A 22893-nucleotide genomic window follows, 5' to 3' on the forward strand; every position below is an offset into this window, starting at 1 on the left:
TCTTTGTTTAACTTAATATGCATATTTTTGGAATGTTGAGAATATGCAAACGTAAGACCGTAAGGGCACAGTCAAGATTTGAATCCTGAGTCTCAGAACTATGAAGCAGACATGCTAATTTATTACTATTACTTATTATTATTTTTGGATATAAATATAAAATCCTCAATCTTAACTCCATAAAAAACGCTGCTCATTTCACCCATATTCTTTGCCCGGGGAATCCAACACTTTGGTTAAGGGCCACATTCTAACCAATCATCTTTCTGCTTCTAACAACAAAAATAATCAAAATTAAATAAAACTAATTCTAGACCTTTTTCCTGTGATCATTATTTTAATTTAAGTCTCTTATATGGTGTGTTACACTCCCAAAAGTCTGAATTTAGCTGGATTTATTTTCTAATAATGTACAAGACTTCTATAATTCCTAATATTTTTTAATCTAATGATAGAATTGTTTTTTAAAAACGTCAATCGCATTTGAATTGTTTTAACTATATTTTACCAGCAGAGGGCAGTGTTGTATCAGCAACGACGCTGTTGAGGTACTTATTAAAAGAGGAATTTTAATCCATTCATTCAGAATAATGTTTGATCATTCTTTTATAAATAATTACTGCAAATCAAATATTATATTGATGTTTCTCGCACTTTATTGACTTTTATTGCGAATGTAAAGTTCAATCGAAATTGGCCAAATAAAGCTTTTTGAATAAGTAACACACTTCCCCCCAAAACACCAAGATAAGCACAAGAGCTTTACTCATGCCCATTGGTACATTTCTGTATGATAATATAAATTATATAAACTAAAAAGTGTTCAAAGAGTAAAGAGTAAAAATAGAGCTCATGCCTCACCCGCCCATCAACCTCCGGCATAATCACTCGGTAGCTCAGAAATAGAACTGAAAAAGTGGGAGCTCAAACTCTCACCTCTTAATTGTACCCTGATTGTAAAGATACCGCGAGCCTATTAGCACACAAGGAAGAAGTGTGCTGTATACCAAGCCAAGACACATGCATCTAAATAATGCAGCTGGGAGATGAGTCAGAATTTAGACAAGTGGAAGAAACAGCGTGTTGGCATCCACCTGTGAAGGGAATATGGGAGTCAAACAAACATTCACTGGGGTGTTGCAGTGATTGCAAATAAAGTTTTATCTCTGAATGCAGTAGAATGGGGGGAAATGCTAACTTTTTGTGGTATACAAGTGTCGTCCATAAAAGTTCACTTATTCATTTTCTGTATCACATAGCCTGTATAGGATCATATGTGTGTGTGTGAATAGAGCAAGATGACCCACAATTACTTGGATAATCTGTAAGAATTCTAAAAACATTTTACTGTACTTTAGTATGGATTACTCATGACCAAGATTTGCTAACAGAAATAAGATACTGCGTGGAAGCAGCTCAGATGATGGATGGATGGTAGTGATGTGTAAATGAAGCTTTAAATCTGCTTCATGAACCAGTTGTAGTATTTTTGGACTCCAGTAGATGGCACTCTCTTTTCAACATTGGGCTGAAAGCACGCTGACTTGCCAATTTTTAAATTTTATTTAACCCAACAGTGCCGTCTTACAGGACTCAAAAATACAACAACTGGTTCATAAAGCAAAATTGAAGCTTCATTTTCCCATCACTAATGGATGGATGTTGACCAAAACCCTTTACAATGAGTATTGACGGTGTCGTATTTTATGCCATAAACCGCTGAGCCCTTCTCTGCCGAAGGCTTCACTGCATGTAACATTGTCCCAAGTGGCGATGCCTTCTGATAGTGCCAAGAGAGGGAGCGAACAGGAAGGGAAATCCCCAAATTGGTTGGTGCTTCCCAAAGTGCCATTGCATTGATTTTGATTCATACCTTTTCCACATGGCTGCCTCTTTGTGTCCTACCCCAAACATCACTCATGCGGGATCTTGCAGAAAGCCTAGTGCTCCTTAAATCCAGTTTGACTCCTTAGAGACACTCAAGCCGAGTGGGCCAGAGGAGGGCAATGACCACCTTGCTGTATCCAAATCAACACAGAGTTGAGTAGATAGTGGGAGGAGTCGTGGAGACGGTAAATGGTGGTGTCAGTAGGGGCGGAGTGGGGTGATTCGGCCTGTTCAGATGTGTCCCACCAGCCTCCAGAGGGAACGCAGAGGTTTGAAATCAATGTGCTGTTAAGTGCAGCTCAGCCGCGGGATACTCTCCCTAACATTAAGCATGCACCAGTGACTCAAGGCCCGCAGTACACAGAGATCTGACACAAGAGCTCCTCTGCAACTTCGCTTCCTGTCACCTTTGTGCTCTCTGCCAACACTCAACACCTTCCTCCAAACATTTGTGGCCCCGCGAACTTGAGACTCATCTCACACCATGGTCTCACTCCAATAGACCTGTGAGCATTATAAACCTTGTAATAGGCGCTCTGTCTAACATCCACCAATGATGAAGCAGTTACAGTGGAGATAAGTGAGACTCGGACCACTGTGTCATGTAGCCTGCAAAAACACCTTGAGTAATCCAAACTATGAGCTAGGCTAATCAATGCCCCTCACATGCATATACTCTATGCGGTACAATCTTGCAAAATCCAATGCAAAAGCAGTATAAAACATTCAGAGATGATAATACTTCATTTAGATCGACATTGTCAGAACAGTAATGATTGGACACCACTTATTTTGCTGACAATAGTTCTAAACACTGCCTCATACAGCTTCTTTTGTTATATATGTTATATATATAATCCCACATGAATGATGCATACTGGTATTGGTATCCTGTACTGCAGGGGTGCGCAAACATTTTGATTGGCGGGCCACAATGGGTTCTAAAATTTGACAGAAGGGCCGGACCAGATTAATTTTAAATGAAGATGAACAAAAGCATTCCATCTCATGGGATATCACGCTTTGTGCAGCATTGGAATAATTAAAAAAAAAAAAAAAAAAAAAATATATATATATATATTTTTTTTCAAGTTCGGCGGGCCGGATTAAAGCATTTAATGGGCCGCATGTGGCCCCCGGGCCGTAGTTTGCCCACACCTGGTGCAGTGGATTAATTAAGACAACTCCTATATTGTATAGACTCACCACACATAAAATGCACTATTTAATTATTTCTTTATTTATTTTATTTTGATGATTATATCTTAGTTATAATATTCCCAAGTTTAGAAGAAATTTAAAGAAAAAATCAAAAACTATTTAAATTGGCGTAATTATTGAGATGCGCCTGTATTTTAATGTATCTTGCAAGTATATAAATATAGTTCATCCTTTAATTAAAACTATTTAGTCTTAGTAGCTTCTGCGAAAAGATTTTTCGTTTGCCCCTAAGAATCACTGGCTGTGCTCCCGGCTTTCCAGTCATTTAACAGGGTTGACATTTACCAACACATTAGAAAGGGGTTATAATGTGAAGATAATCACAACTAATTGCCAACTCTTCCATTCTTTCTCCCTTGGTCACTTCTAAAAAAGACATCTAAAAATGTCGAACCAAACACAAGGACGCCCATGGCTAAATTTAGACCGTGAGAGCAGTAATAGTGTGCGACTGAAGGTGAAGAAAGAGCCTTAGGACGTTATCTGTGTTAAGATGTCAAAAGCCCTTTTTGGCCACACTGTCTCCAAATTCTCATCGGCCTTACACTTCAACTTTCAAAGTGGTCACCAATAAAGAGTCGGAGACAAGGGCATGGACGCAAATGTTCACAATGAACTTTTTGTGACTTTTATTGAGACACACCTTTTGACACCCCCTCTAAAAGGACTTAGTGATGTGCACGGAATCTGTAAAGCTTTTTTTTTGGGGGGGGGGGCAGAAAACCATGTTTTTTGAATGATTTTATGAGTCACGTGAACATATATAATAAGATTTGCGAAAACATTCACAACCACAACAAATTGCAGACACAAGTGCAAACATTTTCATTCTTCAGGCTACAATCCCCCGAGAGACTTTTTTTTTTTTTTTTTTTTTTACAGCTTTCCTGAAAGGCCATGGTAATCTACCTTGTTAGGAGGTGTTAATTGGAGTAAGACTCCTCCTTTTGTCGAGGAGTCTGACAACAGAATTAATTAGAAATCCAGCATGCAAATCATTTAAATTAGGCTACATATGGGGGAGGGTTAAAAGCAAGACAAACAGGTGAGGACACATCCGCTACCCAAATATTATGACTTCTCTCATAAAAGGATTTGCTCTTTTTGATCAATTCAATTCTTCGGTGTAAAGTACAAATTATAAACTATAGCAGTGTTTAAGTTTTCAAACCTTGTGAGTGGTTTTGTGAAAATGCAATTGATACTGAATGGGAATTAAAATGAAAGTCAAACTGAAAAGAGTCGCTGTGTTTTTGGCTTGAATTCTTTTTCAAATATTTTTTCAGGCACACAAAAAAAACTAGTATCTAGTTGTGTCTAACATTCGATGTATTTTTTTTTTTATACCACCTTGATCTGAACACTGAATGTGTTAACCGTGCTATATACGGAAAACTGACAGCCTGACTGCAAGAAGCCTCGGCAGCTGATTTGCATGATCCATTTTACTTTTTCACAAGTCATCTGTAATGAGAAGCAATTAATTCGCTCAAGGGCCAAGACTGATATGACTCATATGTTGCGAGATTAATTATCATTAACCCTTAACTCTTGTATGCAAGCTTCAAATGGCCAATCACATTTTTTTATATAAAGCTCTTTTCCTGGACTGTTATTTTCCTAACTGCTCATTTTATGCAATGCCAGCTTGTTGATTTTGCAGTGCCGTGTCAATAAATCACACGCGGAAAGACATTTGGATGATGCTTTTTGAAAAGCAGCTTTATTTTCCCCATTTAATCACACCTCCATGAAGACAATTTGTACAAGGTACATCACATTCTAAAGTGCACGAATACTGTACAATGGAAACGACTTAAATACACAGGAGAGGGGAGAGAACAAATCCCATTCTTTAAAAAAAAAAAAAAAAGTTAAAATGAATGGATTTAAAAAGGGGTGTGCTTGTTCAAAAACCAACAATCACTATGCACGTTTCTGCTCAGGTATGAGAGGGGTTGGCCTGGGAAAATAACCTTGTGCAGCTTGCTTGGGGGGGAGCAACACTAAGCTTTGGCACCTTTAGAGAAAAGAGAAAAAAAAAAAGACATTAACAAGGAATGGAGAGCACTCAGTTATATTTAGTTTGAATTAAATGACAGCAGTCTTAGGGGCTTGTGTAGAATGCATAATAACCCATGCCTTTTGGGTTGTCCTTATTGTAATCCTCAGTGGTCAAGTCTTCGCACTTGATGGTTGGAGAGTTCTCTGTGCTGGAGCCCCCAGGGGACATCCTGCGCCTCTTGCACACCATGGAGTACACGCTGGAATCACTAGAATCCACCGATTTCAGCGAGTGAGACATCTCGATCCAGGTGGTCGCCGACGCTGCCGTTTCCTCCGGTAGCTTGTCTTTCGTGGCCCCCAGCTGGTCGTCCACAAAGGCCGGCGGACTAGGCCGAGGGGACCAGGGCAGGCCTGTGGTCATCTTGCGCTGGTAGGAGCTTCTGGTACCCCAGCCTGCAGCCATGGAGGCAAAAGCTGAATCTGGGTAGTAGCTAAGGGCGTGGGACGTCTGTAGGGAAAGGGGTTTGATGCCATAGGACAGTAGACTACTGGTGGAATAGTCATTGTCGTAGGACAGGTCCAGCTTGTTGGAGCCCGGCTGCTGGACCGGGGGGACGAACCAGCGTTGGGCCGAGGCGGCGGCGGTGGCGTCCTCGGTCTGCGGGGACAGGAGGCTGTTGGTTTGGGGCACGGCGCGTTCGCTGCTGTAGAAGCGGTTTTGCGGCAAGTTGTTGACAAACTGGTCCTGAAAGAAAGGTTGCATGGCATAGCGAGCCCCCGGCACAATTTGGGTTGATCGGGGAGAGTCTGTTGGTGATGGAGTCAGCCTGTCACTCTCCGGGGCGGTGTACATTCTGGTCAAATGAAAAAAAACGTGAACATTTAGATTTGAGAGCCGCATTAAGTGGATTGTTCAGACGATAAGACGGGTAAACCTACGAGTCATAATTGTCCCGAAAGCCTTTTGCGAATGGATTGTGGTCAATTTTCAGCTGTGTGATCTGGAGATAAAAAACAGAAATCAATTATATATTAAACAACATTAAAATGAAAACTATTTTTATTGAAAAGAAAAAATTTAAATTCTTACATCTGTGTTCTGGTAGGCCGTGACGGCGATAAACTGGTTCTCTGGGAAGGTGAAGGTTTGAGTTCGGGCCTCGTTGCTCATGTCTTCCACTCCATCCTCTGTCACCTCAACAATGTGCAGCCGGGGTTGGTATTTGTGAAGGGATTGCAAGACTATCATCTGCAAAAGAAAATATAGGACTGCTTTAATGAAACACTGAGAACAAAAACAATCTTATGCAATCAATTTGCTGCTAGGCTTGATTTAAAAAAAAACAACAAAAAAACAAGCCTACTGATTTTCCAAATAGTCAATGTGTAAAAATATTGTTAGAAATTAATATCAACTAATCAGATAAATTAAAAAAAATGGAAACATATCTACCTGAGTGTTATTATTGTTGGCCCCTTTGTTGTTTGTCAGCTTCAGCTTGCCAAACGAGATTTCTTGCCTCATCCAGTGAGCGCCAGTGTTTGGGGATTCCGGATGAACATACATTTTGTTACCTGTAAAATTGAGATCACATTATGTCATAAGAAAAATTTAAGTCAGAAAAAACAAGAAAAAAAACCCACAATGTCATTTCTTCATATAAATGCTTTTATGTTATACCTGCAACATCTGATCAATTATTTGAAAGTTATTTCAAACAGTATAATAAACTTACTAACCAAATTGAAAAAGACAAAACAATGGAGGCCTTTATTTTATTGCATAGCAACAAATTTCATTTAAACAACATTGTGGATTTATGATGAGCCAGTAACTGTGTTCTTTATTTTAAAGCTTCAAGTCATGAAAATTAAATTTCTAATCTTAAAAAAAAAAACACAAGTAGTATTTTAAATAATTCTTGATCAAAAGGTTATTTTAAATAACAAAACTAAATAAATGAAGCTTAAATACAAATATAATTTCATTTTAATGACTATTTTGCCTCATTTTTGTTGCACATTTGACAGGCAAGAATTGTACATGCTACAGTACTGAAAATCTTTTTTTCAGCCTTTATGATCATAAAATAGTCGAAATTTCTGTTTTCCCCCTCATGTTTATCCTCTATAAATACAATTTTAACGAAATATACATTTTCAAGTGTTTACAATAAATATACGTTTTGTTCATTTCTTAACACACCTTGCATATTATTGTCTGCTTTGCCGCAAGTGACCCACTTTCCTCCTTGAAAGCGCCAATGATTCGGATCGGCCAGAACAACTTCTACAAAGACGTTGTAGTGGGCCGTGAGGTTCAATCCGGTGATGTTGAAGCTCAGGAACGGGAACATCCGTCTGGTAAAAGAGCAATAATTGTTTTATAATACACCCATTTTTTTTAAGTGACAATATTTTTAATCGTCACGCATAATTTGTTTGTAATTAATTTAACGTGTCAGGAACAAATATGTATCCCACAAATTATTAAATCGGCAAAAAAGAGGAAGATTTGGAACGTGCGTAAATTTGTAATCGTGCTTAAAATGACAGCGTATTAATTATAAATGAATTCCTCATTTGCCATCTTACCTGCCCTGCTTGGTGATGATCATTTCAGTCTGGTGTCGGTGGAACTTGAGCCACAGAGGCCGGTTGCAAAGATACACCTGCGCCCTCGGACCGGCTCCGGAACCGGGCAGAGACATGGAGCTGATGCCCGTGCCGGGATAGGACGGGTACAAGCAGCCAGGACCCTGACTGAACTGGTAGCCCCCGCTGCCGAACTGACTCCGGCCGGTACACACGGACGGAGAGGAGAAGCCGGCGGGCGGCAGGACTGATCCGTAATGGAGTGATGCCGGATACCTGGACCCGGTTGTGCCCGTGTACACGGACCCCGTTTGCCCTGCGTATGGGAAAAGGGAACACGGACTTGCCATGTCGGAACTCGCCTGAGAAGACGAGATGAAATAGCGATCAGAACCGAGTTCATCTAAGTTGTACCGCCGGCCGCTGGTCAGCTCGTCCTCACCGAGCACCGGGGAGCCTTTCCTCCCATCGGGGCCGGTTTTTGCGAACGTGTCCCCTTCTGGCTCACCCATCATCCCGTTCCCCACGGTCGCCAGGTATTTCTTGGGAGCACTGTTGGACTCCGGTTCCGCCCGGTCCACTTCTTGATAATCTAGCTGCGACGGCGGCCTCGGGCTGTTATTTGCACTATCCGACGAGGAGAGGTTGTAAAAGGTCTTGGGTAGAGCACTGGGGAGGATGTTCTCTAACTGCATGTTTCTGAAGACGAGTCAAGAGTCCACTGAGGGTCAGTGTGAGCCCCCAAAAAAGAGGCGCCCTGCTTGGTTCTGGGTATTGCACCCTCCCTCCAGAATCGGACGGAACGGAAGGGGGCCGGGTAGGGATCAGAACCGTTTTCCTGGTCTCCGCTGGCTTTTCAGATCAGATGATGGCACGGACATGACTTTCAGAGGCTCTTATAAGATGTTGTCCTCCCCACAGCAAAGTGTTTGGAAGCGTGAAGGGGAGGAGCTTTTAGGGGAGCATGCGGGGGGCACCAGGCCGCTTCATATAGCCAATGGCTGAGCCTGTGCTCTAATTTAATTAGAAATCCTCTTTCCCCTCTCTCTCTTTCTCTCTCGATATTTTTTTAATAGGAGCACATGTCATGAGTATCGTCGTGTTTCTTTTTTTTCCTCTTTTAAAATCTCTGACAAAACAACCGCAAATAGTTCAGATTTCGTGTTTCCGTGCAGAATTCTCCTTGGAAATCTAACTCCATTATACCCCGAAATGCATAAGGATGATTAAATATTACCGAGGCTAACCAAGATTTAATTTACTGCACCGTTCTCATAAACGCTCTTTTAAATATTCGGTGTGGACATTTCATCCACGCAATTTGACATCTACTCCAAAGAAAGCGCAACGCTTCCAAACGTCGAGGGGGGCCGAAAAAAAAAAAAAAAAAAGAAACACACGTGCACCTGGTTTCCTTTAAGTGGCCCATTTCCTTTAATTCCCATCCGGGTTCACCGGGGTTGACTAAAAATGCTAATTAAAATGATCACTTCAGATTTGGTGAAAAAATGTGTAAAACCAACGTGAAAAAATATCCATCCATCAATTTATTGCAATTACAAAACACATTTTAATGATCTACATCAATAAATCAAACAAAAAAAGTCTAGTAATCATGGGAAGCTTTATATCTATTTTTCTCACCTGTAAATTGCGATTATTTTATTTGCTTTATTTCTGTGCATGACACATTTAATTTGGGATTATCTATCCATCTATCTATCTATCTATCTATCTATCTATCTATCTGATAGAAACATTAAAAGATAAAAATTACAAAAGTAAGCTTGACCATCAACAATAAAAATTGGTCGCAAAAAAAATCCCACTGTATTGAACGATGATGTAAAATTATGCTCACGAGCGTTTTAATTCAGACAGATAAAAATAAAACGATTGAGACCATTGTACACAAACCTACAGGTGGTAGAATGAATAATAATAATAATAATAATAATAATAATAATATAGTGACTCAATAGATAAAATTTCAATACTGACAACACAAATGTGTTATTTAATATTCTTTATGAGAATACTGTGAGAAAAAAATCAGTAGTCTCTCACATGCGTTCTCCATGGAAGCACGCACGCGCGCGCGCGCTCTCGCCCGTACACACACGAACACTCCCACGCACACAAACGCACGCACGCACACACACAAAAAACACGTACCGAGGAGTAGGCAATCCACAAGGAATATTCTTGGCGCAAATCTCAAATAATAATTGCATACCTGCGCTTTCTTATCGGCATCCATTGTCGACAGTGACCTCTAGTGGTTAGTTCAAGTGCACCAGTTCACATACTTGACAGCAAGAGAGCACGTTTACCCTCCTGTTATCACACTTGCATCACCGCATCATTCTCAACTAAAGTGAACTTGTGACAATGTGTTTAGTGTATCCATATGTGTATGTGTGTTGGAATAAAATAGAAGTAAGCTGACTGAGATGAATCCGGGGAAAACGGGGATACAGATCTGTGAATAGCTGAGGGAGAATCTCAGCTGGAGGCTGATTGGCTCGTGCCATAAACGGGACGGTGAAGCTGAGCTGCCGGGCCGTCAGAGGGACTCGAGCTAATTGCACAGCACACACCGTCTGTCAGTCAAAAGTGGAAACCCTTCCCCAAACTGCAGGCAAACACTGAACATTAAAAAAAAAAAAAAAACACACCCGTGGACCCAATTTAAATGTTTTGACTGCTTTTTGCTTATCCCTAATATAACCAGATCTTCCAGAGACGTGAGATGCAGAATACATCCCTGGACTGCTCTCCAATTAATTGCAAAGTCTTTAATTAACCTTTAAATAATTTGTCTTATGAATTGCATCTTAAATCAATAAACATTTTTGTGGAATTCCAGTACGCATGTGGATGTAATTTTCTACTTCTCTTCTTTTTCACATCACCAAACAAACTGGAAATGTTGCATTATGTAATATAGTACCAAACTATTGTTGTTCCATTTGGCAATATGTTTGCACCTCTGGATTTTCATTTCACTTTACGACCTATAAAAATCAAGACCATTTAAAAATTTACAAGTATGTGAGAAGGGAGAGGTGACAAACACAATTCTTGTTAATAGATGTTTTTTTTTTTAAACATTTGAGAGCAAATGATTAATAATGGTCAAAGTTTTAATTTGATCCCTATTGGATTAAAACATGAGAATGTGAATGATTTAAAAACAATTGATTTATTGTAGGTGTGTAACACAGCCAAAGTCGAGCATTTCAAGGCGAAGCTGTCACATACTTACTTAATGGCCCCCTCACATATCAGCGTGCAACCGTTGAGTGATGTGACATTAACATCTGGTTTTCATGACCCACCTTTGCGATGTGTCTAGTAAAATCTGCTACTGTACTTTAGGATTACTTAACATCAGATCATAGTGCTCCAAAAGTATTCACCAAGCAACAACATTGTGTTTTTTAAATTTCTTTTACTACCTTCATCTAAGTATTTTTCAAAATACCCCTTTAAGACTTTGTTGCCGCTTGAAAGAGAAAAAACAAAATAAATGTGATTTACAAGCCACCTATAAATAAACTAATTCCAAATGAGGTGGATGTTTAGATCCTCCTCATAAAGGAGCACCCACTTGTGACCTGTCAGCATGTTTCGTGACCACCTATAAAAGCCCAAGTGGATCTGAGATGACCCTCTCTGGCCCTGGGCCAGGGCCCGCGCGACAGGGGAAGGGAAGTCCTACCATATTGTTGTCAGAGTAGATCATCAAGAGAGCACATGAAAGGAATACATTCCAGGGTTTATGGGCCAAGGTGGCTGTTGAAGCCTTTGCTCGGGACAGAATTCATGTACCCCATTGCAAGGATTAATAACGCAAGTCTCATTAGAGATCCTCGCCACCGAGACCCCTGTAGGGAAGGTTGGCTGGGAAAAGAACCAAGAGCAATGTGGGCCACGCCGGATCCCCCGCTCCTTCGCAAATCATCACGCCCGAGAACATTTTTATTGGAAGGAATTCATCTTGCGACATTATCAAAGATATCCCCCTCAATATATTTTCATGTGAGAGGGACGATGTGGCATTTGAGAAAAGCTGAGAGCTGTCCTTAAAACTTGGACATTCATAAATATACTGAATAGATAATCGTGATTGATTTCATTTGTTGGTACGTATTGCTTGAACAAATTTCTTATTTTTTTATTGAGTATACTGAATACAGCAGTACTTTTATATGGGCGAAAAGGCATATAACATAAGTTGGAGGCAAAACTATAAGATCTCAAGGATACAAAAGGCGCACAGTGGCGTACGTATCCGCGATCACATGGCATGGGAAGGCGCGTTCCATGATGGCTACAATTACTCTTTTTCATTGGGTAGTTTAAACTCTGGCCTATAAATGCTTTTAATACAAATATTTACTGTTGATATTACTTCACAACTGCGTTTGCATGGGTGGGGGCGCAGCACTCGGGTTTCTGTATAAATTTGGTGGATGTCGCTGATGTCGGAGCTTACGGAGCCATAGCCTGTGCACCCTCCTTCATTTCTCTTGTTGTCTGAAGTGGTTTTACAAAATTCGTCTCTGTCATTCAACAGTAAAGTTACAAAAGGGCTTAACAAAACAACTTGTATATTTGCGCTATATCCATAGCGAAAATGCATTGGGAAAAATAATAATTGAAACCATCAAAAATCTTATAGAAAAACACTGATAAATGTTGAATATAACACATAATAGTTCCATCTTTTAAAAAACAACAATAAATGCCTGGACCGTTTTGACTCATTAGAAGCTGGCTGTGTTGGACAAGTCGCGGTGCACACAGATTGCAATGATTAATTTTGTCAGTCTTTGCTTCTGGTATTTCATTTTCAATTAAAGCAATGTTTTAATTAAATTAATAACTCAATACAGTACCTAAATAAAATGTTTTTTGGTCTTTTTACCATTCAAGGCTTTCCGCTCACTTGACGCTTCTTATTTTGCAGATTGGATTGACGATGTCATTGATAAATCGCGCAAATGACATGACAGTCGATCAGTGATTTGGCATGAAATCCAAAATATTGACCGATTTCGATCTAGTCTATCTGATCGGTGTAAAGTCTAATTACAAACAACACAGACAACACATACCACAAAGCATTAACCTTAAAAAGTAAAATAACAGCACGAGTCACCCCCTACCTTTGTGGAGAGCGATGCAGACAATTGGCAAGGAATAAACGAAATCACCAACTACAAAAGCAAAAATCAGGTGACTGCCAGGACTGGTGACTCTCTGACAAAGAAACTTCTTTGCTGGGTTTAGCAGCCAGAAAACAAACACCCACCACCAATTTGTGATGAAGTAAACTCCAGAAAAGCAACAGGCCCCGATGGAGTACCTGGCGAACGTAAAACGTTCACTGAACATCTGACTGGAGTTTTTACTACAATCTTCAATCAGTCCCTGCTGATCTTGGACTCCAACTCGACCTTCAACCACATTATCGCTGAGATCCTGGTGCAGGAACTTCTGCACCTGGGCCTCTCCTCCAAGTGGATTAAGGACATTTTAACAAGCCACCTAAAATGCGTCAAACTGAGCATCTCTGCCCTCATACTCAGTACCAATCAGTACCAATTCTCCACAAGGCTGCGTATTGAGTACCTTACTTTTCACTCGATACACATATGACTGCATTATGACCCATCTCTCAAACCCCATAAAGTCCTAAAGTTTGCAGATGACACCACCATGGTCAGACTCATCTCTGGGGAGGACGAGTTCTGACTACGGAGATGAGGTCATCAGACTTACAGCACGGTGTTGAGAAAACAACCTCCCACTGAACACCGTAAAAAAACAAAGAGTCAGAGCAAACTTGTATTTTTGTTTCTTTTGTGTCGCAATTTGTCCCAAAGAAGCACGAACGTGGCTATGGCTACACATATATATATATATATATATATATATATATATATATATATATATATAGAGAGAGAGAGAGAGAGAGCGAGAGATCTATCTTTTTTATTCCAATGCTGCACAAAGCGTGATATCCCATGAGATGTAACTGACAATTTAGAATGCCTAATGCATTCATTTCTTGAACATACCCGCAATGTGACAGCAACGAGGTTCTGAGGCAGTATATTATTTTCTTTGTGATGTAAAGCACACAGGACATTTACCCTTGACTGGCCTAAATGTATATTATAGAATCACTTCCCAGATAAAATTATGTAAAATATATTCTTGTTTGATGTCTTTTGTTGGCTATTTCAGATTTCAATCCAGCAGAGCAAATCATCACGAAATAGGAATCTTCTCCATCTGCAACCAGTCAGTGAGTGAGACCCACGGGAATGCTCTTTCTATATATATGCGACATTGTTTGAATCCCTGGAAATACATTGAAATACGGCAGGTTTCATCAAACCAGCGGATTGGATGTTTGCGTCATATCAATATATACTGTAAGTTTCTCTGTCAGCGTGTTGCGGCATGCATGCGAGTGCACAGGTTTCAGGGGGCAGTGATAATCCACTGACAAAAAAAAAAAAAGACAAGCCACGCAACGACATTCATGGATATCGGATTGAAGCTGCACTCACTGTATTTGAATCCCCAAGGCATGATAACATGATTTTTGGATTACTGCATTAGAAAGTGTCACCCAGCACCGGTGGGAAAAGCAACATGAAGAGAGTACATATGGAGTTTTGGGCCTCCATATTATCTTCATATGAGTTTTCTCTCTTCTTACATGATCCATAGCATCATACAAAGAAGAACAAAACAAGAATTATGAGTCCTGAAATAATGATGATATTGTCTCACTTCACTCACAAATGGACTTACTCAGTGTGAATTCTCAGAGTGTTTACTTGTGTTGATACGAGCATGACACAAAAATAAACACACACACATTTCCCGGTGTAGCACCAAAGTTACAATTTTCCGTTTCCTAGCTTACTCTCTTAAATCAACGCCTGGTACAATATGAACGGGACTGCATTACCTTCAGTCACACACTAAGTCATTGTGTGTTTAAACTGACAAGGCCTCGAGTACATCCTAGCTCATTGCCCCGACTCTCACCCTCACCCCCATTTCAGCGTCAACCTTTGTTGACCCATTTCGCTTAGTCCAGCCTCTTTGAAAAGCAGCAGAATTGACATAAGGGACCAGAGCAAACTAGCAGGTGCTAAAAGTTTGACAGTGTAGACTGGATGTATGTGTTCTGGGGCATGTGAGGTGTAAGGGGAGGGTGACGCAGTTGCATCGACTCACTGTGAAGTCTTGAAGAAAACACGTGGTTGTGCAGAGTTGGGCTAGAATTTAGTGGGGGGTGGGTGTGTGTGTGGGGGGGGATCCCACAAATGTAGCCACCAACCACAGGGCAGGAGCACCCCTGGTTCTCGGCGCTTTCCCCACCGCACAATTACAGCCAAACAAGATAGGCTTTTATCACATTGCTCACCCAGACTCAGAAACTGCATTTCAAAAGGACATGTTTTTTTTTTTGGGGAGAGGGGGCAAGGCAAACAGATTTACACCACAGGAGTATTCTGATGCTGCTCCTCCTTCAATGTGGTTAAATCAGTGAGTCAGAAGTGAGAATGTCGAGTTTTAACACATCTCGCTCTCAGTATGAAAGCTTCGACAGCGATAAAGAGGAAAGCCCAAACTGACTTGCTGTCTAACAACAAGAGACATATGCTGAGAAGGAGGTTATGGAGACATAATTCATGGTATAAGGTGGACCCCGTGGATATAATACTTGTGTTTTGATCAATTAATCTTTATTTTTATTCTTTGGTGTGATACGATATTAACCGACTTAAAGAAATGCCAATTATTCACTGAAAATGCACCCATTTCTGTTCTGGAGAAATGCATCCAGCATCCATTAGATATAATTAGAGACCACAGAATGCTTTTGTATTAAAACATTTGCTGCAATTTGGCAGCTGTTTAATTTAGATGCACTGGATCATGCCATGCACATACATGAAAACACACATGCACACACACACAAACACATATATGCATACACAGAGGGACCTCAGAGCGACGGACACCTTCAATATTGAACTGAGACCCAGGCCCGGTTTCTGTATTTACATGTAAATGGTCTACAACAATCTGCGGCCTCTTTCTCCTGCTCTGTCCCTCCAGCCGTCTGGGCCCAGGGAAGCGAGCCGCTTGTCAGATGGGGGACCACATCAGATGGGCTCTCGTGGTTATGGAGCCAAGCATTCTGAGGAGAGGAGAGGCTGCCTGCCTGGCAGCCACTGAAACAGCAGGGACTCCCACATAGCATGGACATGGTCCATGGTCTTGTCTTCTTCATGTGCAGGAACGAACAGAAGGCCTCGTTTGCTCAGGGCTGAGTGCGAAGTGCATATTTTCCATTGTCAAGTTGAAGGCCACTCATGTTCGAATCAATTAAGGGGCGGAGATGGAGGGGGGGGCAGTATAGGCAGGTTTTCTACAAGAGGTACAACAACCTGGACTTCCATGTGGGTTGATGTGTCATATTTGACAAGTATATGTGTGGATGTGGAGGGGTGGGTGTCATGGATAAGAAATTATGAACAGCAGTGAGCATGCATTTCCAAGTCTCATGGCGGAGGGATGGAGCCTGTCTGTATTTGTTCCTTATGATCGTCTGTCGAGTGTTTGGGTGTCCTTCTGTGCTGGCGGGTCAGATATGGTGGAGGTTTGGACACAAATTTCTGTCTGGCGGAGGAGCACTTGTTTCGAGGTTGATCGGATGGGTGAAGACCTTGATACAACAGGACAGACGACATAACCCATAGCCACGCATAAAGCTAAGGAGTAGACTTGGAGCAAAATAATGAGTATAGTGGGCCTCGGGAAGCTTTGGACTCAAAGTGGCTGTATTTATGTGTTAAATATTCTGGAAGGCATTGACTCGTAATCTCAATGTTTTGTGACTGAAATCAAAATTTAAAATACGACAAAAAAGAGTGCATGTCTGTTTTTTATTGAACTAATGTATATGATAGTTCCTTATTATCTGTTATTTTTCATGTAGAAAAGACCCAGACTTCAAAACCATCATTTTTTTTTTCAAGTGTAATGGAATTTGGTGCATAAAAAATACCATTTAAGGATGGCACATAACTGTCGAACGGCTAACCAACATTAGGTGCAAGAACTTTTTTTCCCCATGAAAATCAACACATTTAAAAATCTAATATTATTTAGGTATTACAACTGCAAGCTCTGCCATCTAGTGGTGAATATTGATATTACTACTTAAATTATTTCAGATAAACTGACAAGCCGCGTAAAGTAGATGCACATTTTTTATTAATTAATTAACTAATTTATTTATTTTTGCTCCCCAAAAATATTAGGAACAATATCGGTGAATAAGCTGCGAATATGAGAAGGTGAACTGTAGTCAAGGCAGCTTGTTTAGAATTCCTTAACTGTGGTTTTATTTTCCCTTGACGGGGTCTTTAGCAATTCAGACCCGATAATGATCAGATTTTTTGCAAAGTGTAAGAAGCTAGATAACGGTCTTGATAATTTGAATCAGGTGTGTTGTTGCAGAGTGAGATGGAAAACAGGCCGGACCTTGAGGAACAGGATTGAGGACCCCAGATTCATCAACTCCGCACTGCTGTGTGAACGATTATTATTTCTTGGGGTTTCCCAATGATGACCAAACTTGGAATCTGATTTCTGTTTTGACACTACTGGAAACACCTGATCCAAAAAATGTCCCCCACCTCCTTGACATCAGGATCCACCACGGCTTTGGCGGAGCTGTGGGCCAAAAGGGGACCCCCAGTCCGATCTGTTCTTATGTAGTGTAATATATGTCCCTGCGTGTGAGTGTGATGTGGGGGTCTCTTGTTTCACTTGTGTGCGTGTTTGTGTGTGTAGTTGAGCGGGGGACAACGCAACACGTTAAACTCATGTGGGAAGTGTGAAAACAGGGTGCGTCAACAGGAAGAGAGGAAAACTGTGCTATAGGTTTGTTTTCATGTTTTGTCACGTTGCAGTGTCATTGAGTGAAGCACTTAAAATGTGGGATTTTATAGTAAAAATAAAAAGGATGACGGGATGAACGGTAAATTATATTATCATCGTTTAAATAAAGTCCATGCTGCTGACTGTGAAGTGGACATGCAGAAACTTGAGCGAACCTTGACGTCTTACTTGAACTGTGAGTAGGTGGTGTTGTGGGTGACATTGTTATGCTTAATTTCATTGGAATGGTTTTCGGCGGTTGGCAAGTGAGTCATGCAGGGCTATAGACGATGTGAGTGGGTGAGGGTCTATAACATAAAGACACTTGCAAAGTTATTTTCTCTTTCACTTTTACACAAGTCAAGCCATTTAATCGCACATACCGTGCAGTGTGGAAGTGTTAATAAGAATAACGGTTGTATGCGCAGTGCATTTACATATAGATAGATTATTTAAATTAATGTCGAATAAGAATGAAATGACGCGGATTTTCCTTACATTTTATCCGTTAATGTTTACTGGGTTGCACGTGTAAGTGGGAAAAAAGTCATTGTTGAATTGAATATATATATATATATATATATATATATATATATATATTGTATTGTACAACTTGAGTTGCTCAATTATTCAGGATCTCCATTGTTATATTTTGCGCTTCATAATGCGCCACATTTTCAACAGGAGACGGGTCTGGACTGCAGGCAATCCAGTCTATTATCCACAATTTTTTACTACAAGGCCGTCTTGTAGCACGCAAAGAATATGGTTTGGCATTGTCTTGGTGAAATAATCTGGGAGATCCCTGAAAAAGTTACTTGGTTGCTCCAAATCCTGTCTGCACCTTTCACCATTAATGGTAATTAAAGTCAAGTACAATCCAATTCTCAAACGGCCTTCCTTCTTTTGTACGGCTCTCTGGCTCTCTGAATGATGAACCACGATATAGTGTGGAGTCATCGTATGTGTTGACTGCGTAAGTAGAATATCTACAACATGCATGTGACGTTTCAGCCCGCTGGCCTTCGGCGTTGCCGAGGCCAGAAGGTACGCTCCCTAAGTCCTGCCAGTTTCGCCACAGTCTGGGGCCACTGATGTCACAGCGGCAGGAGCTTGTAGGCGGCTGCTATTAGTGACTCCTCTCGTGAACTTCCATCATCTGGTTGCGCAAGTCGAGAGGAAGCATGAGTAGCTCGTTTGTGTTATAGACTTGCATGTATAAGCCGCGAAGCCATAGCGATTGGAAATTGAACAATTCGGAAACAATCTATGGAAATTAAAATATGATTCTAAGTACACTTCTGAACAGCTGTCCTCCCCACGTGTGTGTTTATGGTTCGGTCCTGCCTCTTGTATAGAGCAGCAGCAGGGGCGAACCATCACATTTGGTGCCCAGCGTGGGGGCGGTTGGTGAGCTGTCGAGCTCCAACTATCCCATGGAGCTTTTCTTCAGTTTTTTTTCCGCTACAATTTTGACTAACCTCATTTGCATCTGCTAATTAGATCCTGTTAGCATAATTCATACACATGACACCCTTTTGAAGCTAATGAATAGATACATCTCCAGACAACTCGCAAAGAGCTTTTAATGAGTCTCAACTTAGTTGCCTGCTACTGTGAGGGGGAAAGTTGAGGCAGCAAGTCAAAGGCATCGAGGACAAAAATCTTCCTAATGCGATACATTCAAGGCATTTATACATATTCGCCGCTTCATTTTAAGTTAATTTATGTGCATTATTTCCCTTTTCACACTGAATTAAAGTTGAAATTCCATTTGTAATAATATGAAAAGAGATACAGATGGTCAGATATGGATCATAACTGTGAGACTGAAATTCACAAGCACCTATTTCTTTTAAATGAGCTATATGCAAAACGTGGAAAAAAAAGCATGAATATGTATGAGTCAAAACAGTCAATATGATTCATCTTATACAGCCCGTTCTTATTCACAGGACCGGTGCGTAGAATAAGACAGAGGCTTCTCCTAAAGAGGAAAAAAAAATGCTATCTATTTAGCGAGTTAATTTTTAAGTATTATAATTTATTAGCTTGTGACAGAGGTCATAGGTCATTTGTATTAGAATATGGAGTTTGCCTGATACCTAATTTGTTTTAATTCTGGAATAAAATACATTTTCTTCCCCTGGTCATGAATGCAATGGCATTCTCATATTTTGTGCATTCAAACTAACTGACGATGGATTTTGGCATCTGTATTAAAAATTAAAAATAATAAAAACATGAATTCTGCCTTCATAAAAAAAAAAAAACCGCTGAGTTTAAAAAATTTTTAAATGAATAATTAATTCTTATTTTTTTAATCTCAATGATGGCCCACTTAATGTTGTTTCCGGTTATTATTTTCACACATTTTTTTTTAAATTAATTAAAACATTTCTAACTTTAATCTCCATACCTATAAGCCTTCAATCATTCTGATTCGTCACAAGTAGGTTTGTCACACAGGCGTAAAATGAAAGATTTGAACGTGAGCGTCTTCACAAGGGGGAGCAACGTGATGTCCTTTCTCGAAATGACAACAAGTTTGTCTCTAAAACAAGTCTTCCTACATTCAATGCGTGCGTGGTGCAGTGCTGCTGTCCTCCTGCCATTCTGAAGTGGAACTCCACCTGGCTGAGTGAGTGACAACCCAGCAGGGAGCCTTGAATCATCTCAGCTGAGGCCTCATGGCTTGGCCTGGCTGGAGCCCTCATGATGTGATACCGCAGTGAGCCAGGCCTGAGAGTGGGCTTGTGTGGCTGGCTCCGTGTGAGCGTGGAAGCGCGCGCGTGTGTGCGCTCGCATGCGTGTGTATGTCAATGCACGTTTGTGTGCGCGTTGGCGAGTCGAGTGTGCACATGCATTCGAAAAAGGGTATGCGCACTCGAGTGTGTTTACTCGCGTCTGCTCTCTCCAACCGCTTGATCTTTCACATTTCGCACGGGCAGGAGGGACAGGAGGCTGCCAGGCTGCGCCCGGAGCCGGCGTACAGTACGGTTAGCAATGCCCGGCATTCATTAGCACCTCCCAAGCTGTCTGCACTTTTACCAAACGCTCGAGCTAACTAACATGCACTGGCTCTGTGCTCCCCTGCTCTTGTCACCTCAGCAAAGGCCTTCACCAGGCCTTGGCTCCACTCCGTCACAGCTGAGGCCTCCGTTCTTGGCTTGGGCCACTTCAACTTTGTTACACTTTAGCGCAGTGACACATGAGTCTGGGAGCGTTGTTAAAGTTCACAGACACGTGTTCTTCCACGCAGAGCTACTTTGATTTCTTCCCATTTAAACCTTGCTTAAATGGACTCAAATTTGAAATGAATGTAGGAGTAAATTAACTATTTTATGCTGTTTTTATTTGATCATATTTGAGGTATTTATTGTTAGAATTGATTAATAAAAATATAAGCAATCTTGTAAAAATTACATTAGATAATGAATATGGACATTATGTCACTATTGTGTCAACATTCATATAGAAATGTCTACGGTGTTCATTAAACTTTTATATTTTTAAAGCCTGCTGACATTTCAACAAAATATTTTCTAAATTTGAGAAAAGTGCTAGATGCTTTTATGTGCTGATTCCAAGTCTGACCTCATTTTTTTTCTTTTGCAGATCATAACATAGCACTTCAAATTATTATAATGATAAATTTTCATAAAAATAATTATATAATAGCAATAATTTAATATAAATAAAGCAATATATTTACTAATATTTAATAATTAAGGGTTTGGTTCAGTAACTGCCAGAATTATTTTCCTTAAATGCTATAAATTGCAGCGCATGGTAAAATCCATAAAAAAAAATCCAAGCTTTTGTAGGTCTAACTTAAATCAAAAATGTAAAATATCCCAAAAACCTGATGTGCTATAAAAAAGCAACCTCTAATTTGTTGTTGACACTTGTTGAGAGGTTATGCAACTTTATTTATATAGTACGTTTCATTCACAAGTTTTTAATGTGGATTTAAAAGCATTTACACTTGCTACTGACTTCACTTCTGTTGGTATATTATTTCATTTGTGTGCAGCATAACGACTAAATGCAGCTTCACCATGTTTATCCGATAAAAACAGGAAAAATGTTGAATGCAAAACAGATGAACTGTTTACACACTTTGAATTATACGCATAATTATTTCCCAAATGGTTAAATTATGTAATCCAAAGGTGTTATTTAACCTGTCTGTCAGCACATATAATGATATGAAGAAGTTAGGGTTCTGATTAGGGTTAACCCTAACCCTAATCTATTAATTTGCTCAAGATAGTTATTTCCTGTCATTTTTCTTTGAAACTGCTCTTTCCTTCATCCATCATGTCATCTTGTTCCCTCACAGGCTCAACAGGCTGGGAATACCTCTGAAAGCTGTGACTAGGGGTGCAAAGAAGACAGCAGGGGTGGTACTGGTAGCATATTTGACTCTATCAAATCCTAAATATATTAATTTTAATTCTTTTTTTTTTTTTTTTTGGGCAATCCTTTTGAACCAAACCTAACGTTGAATTCCTATTCATACATAGGTTAGTGAAGTCAACATTGTTAAATGAATAACTCAATTTGGCCAAGGAATAAGCAGTTCCGTTGCACCAGTACAACCGTTAGAACTAAAAAAAATAAATAAATAAATAAAAATTAAGAATGTGCCACACAAATCAATTAAACACATCACATGTAAAAGCAAATACAGTAAATGATGGACAAAATACTTCTATGCACACACACACACAGGATGTAATATACAACTGGCATTTGAAAAGTCTGGTTAGCAGTTTAAATACAGCTTCAAGTGCAATGTAATGATAATTAATTAGACATTTTAAATACTGTAGCCAGAACAATTGTGATTCACCCTCCCTCCTATCTGTCATTTTCCATATTGAGAGCGCAGAGAGCGCCTGCAGGCTATTTTACATGCTAGGGGGCGTTAAGATACAGTACAGTAATATGCATTGAAGGTTTCGGCCGCAGTTTTTCATGGTGCAGTTTTCCAAGCACCCCGTCTACATCAATCCATACATCTTTTTTTTCACAGTCTGGCTGCCACATACATGCCCTGACAACTACTTGGCAAATGCAGTTTGAGGCTAATCGTCTCAGAGAAAGACAAGCCGAGGAAAGTGTTCTGCCACATCCTGCAGCGGGAAAGCGGAGAGGAGGGGGATTGGATGACATGTGACGGAGAATGTATTT

The 22893-nt window shown here is 40.2% G+C and overlaps 1 protein-coding gene across 2 annotated transcripts; it reads right to left on the bottom strand.

The window, feature by feature from the left end:
* Positions 1–4809: 4809 nt before the first annotated feature.
* On the bottom strand, positions 4810–9089 carry eomesa (eomesodermin homolog a). 2 transcript variants are annotated; one of them, XM_088318830.1, is made up of 7 exons: positions 7711–9089; positions 7322–7476; positions 6569–6690; positions 6206–6364; positions 6055–6116; positions 5251–5969; positions 4810–5128 (listed from the first exon to the last, which is right to left on the bottom strand). In XM_088318830.1, the coding sequence occupies exons 1-7, from the start codon at positions 8403–8405 to the stop codon at positions 5115–5117; spliced, it is 1926 nt and encodes a 641-aa protein (XP_088174956.1). In that variant the 5' UTR covers positions 8406–9089; the 3' UTR covers positions 4810–5114. The 2 variants fall into 2 exon arrangements, with proteins under 2 accessions (XP_088174956.1, XP_088174955.1); XM_088318829.1 differs by having other exon boundaries at positions 4810–5969.
* Between the last annotated feature and the right edge of the window lie 13804 nt (positions 9090–22893).

The sequence above is a fragment of the Idiotropiscis lumnitzeri genome, chromosome 16, assembly GCF_059441095.1.
Source record: "Idiotropiscis lumnitzeri isolate Australia: NSW breed Sydney's pygmy pipehorse chromosome 16, RoL_Ilum_1.0, whole genome shotgun sequence".
Taxonomy (NCBI): domain Eukaryota; kingdom Metazoa; phylum Chordata; class Actinopteri; order Syngnathiformes; family Syngnathidae; genus Idiotropiscis; species Idiotropiscis lumnitzeri.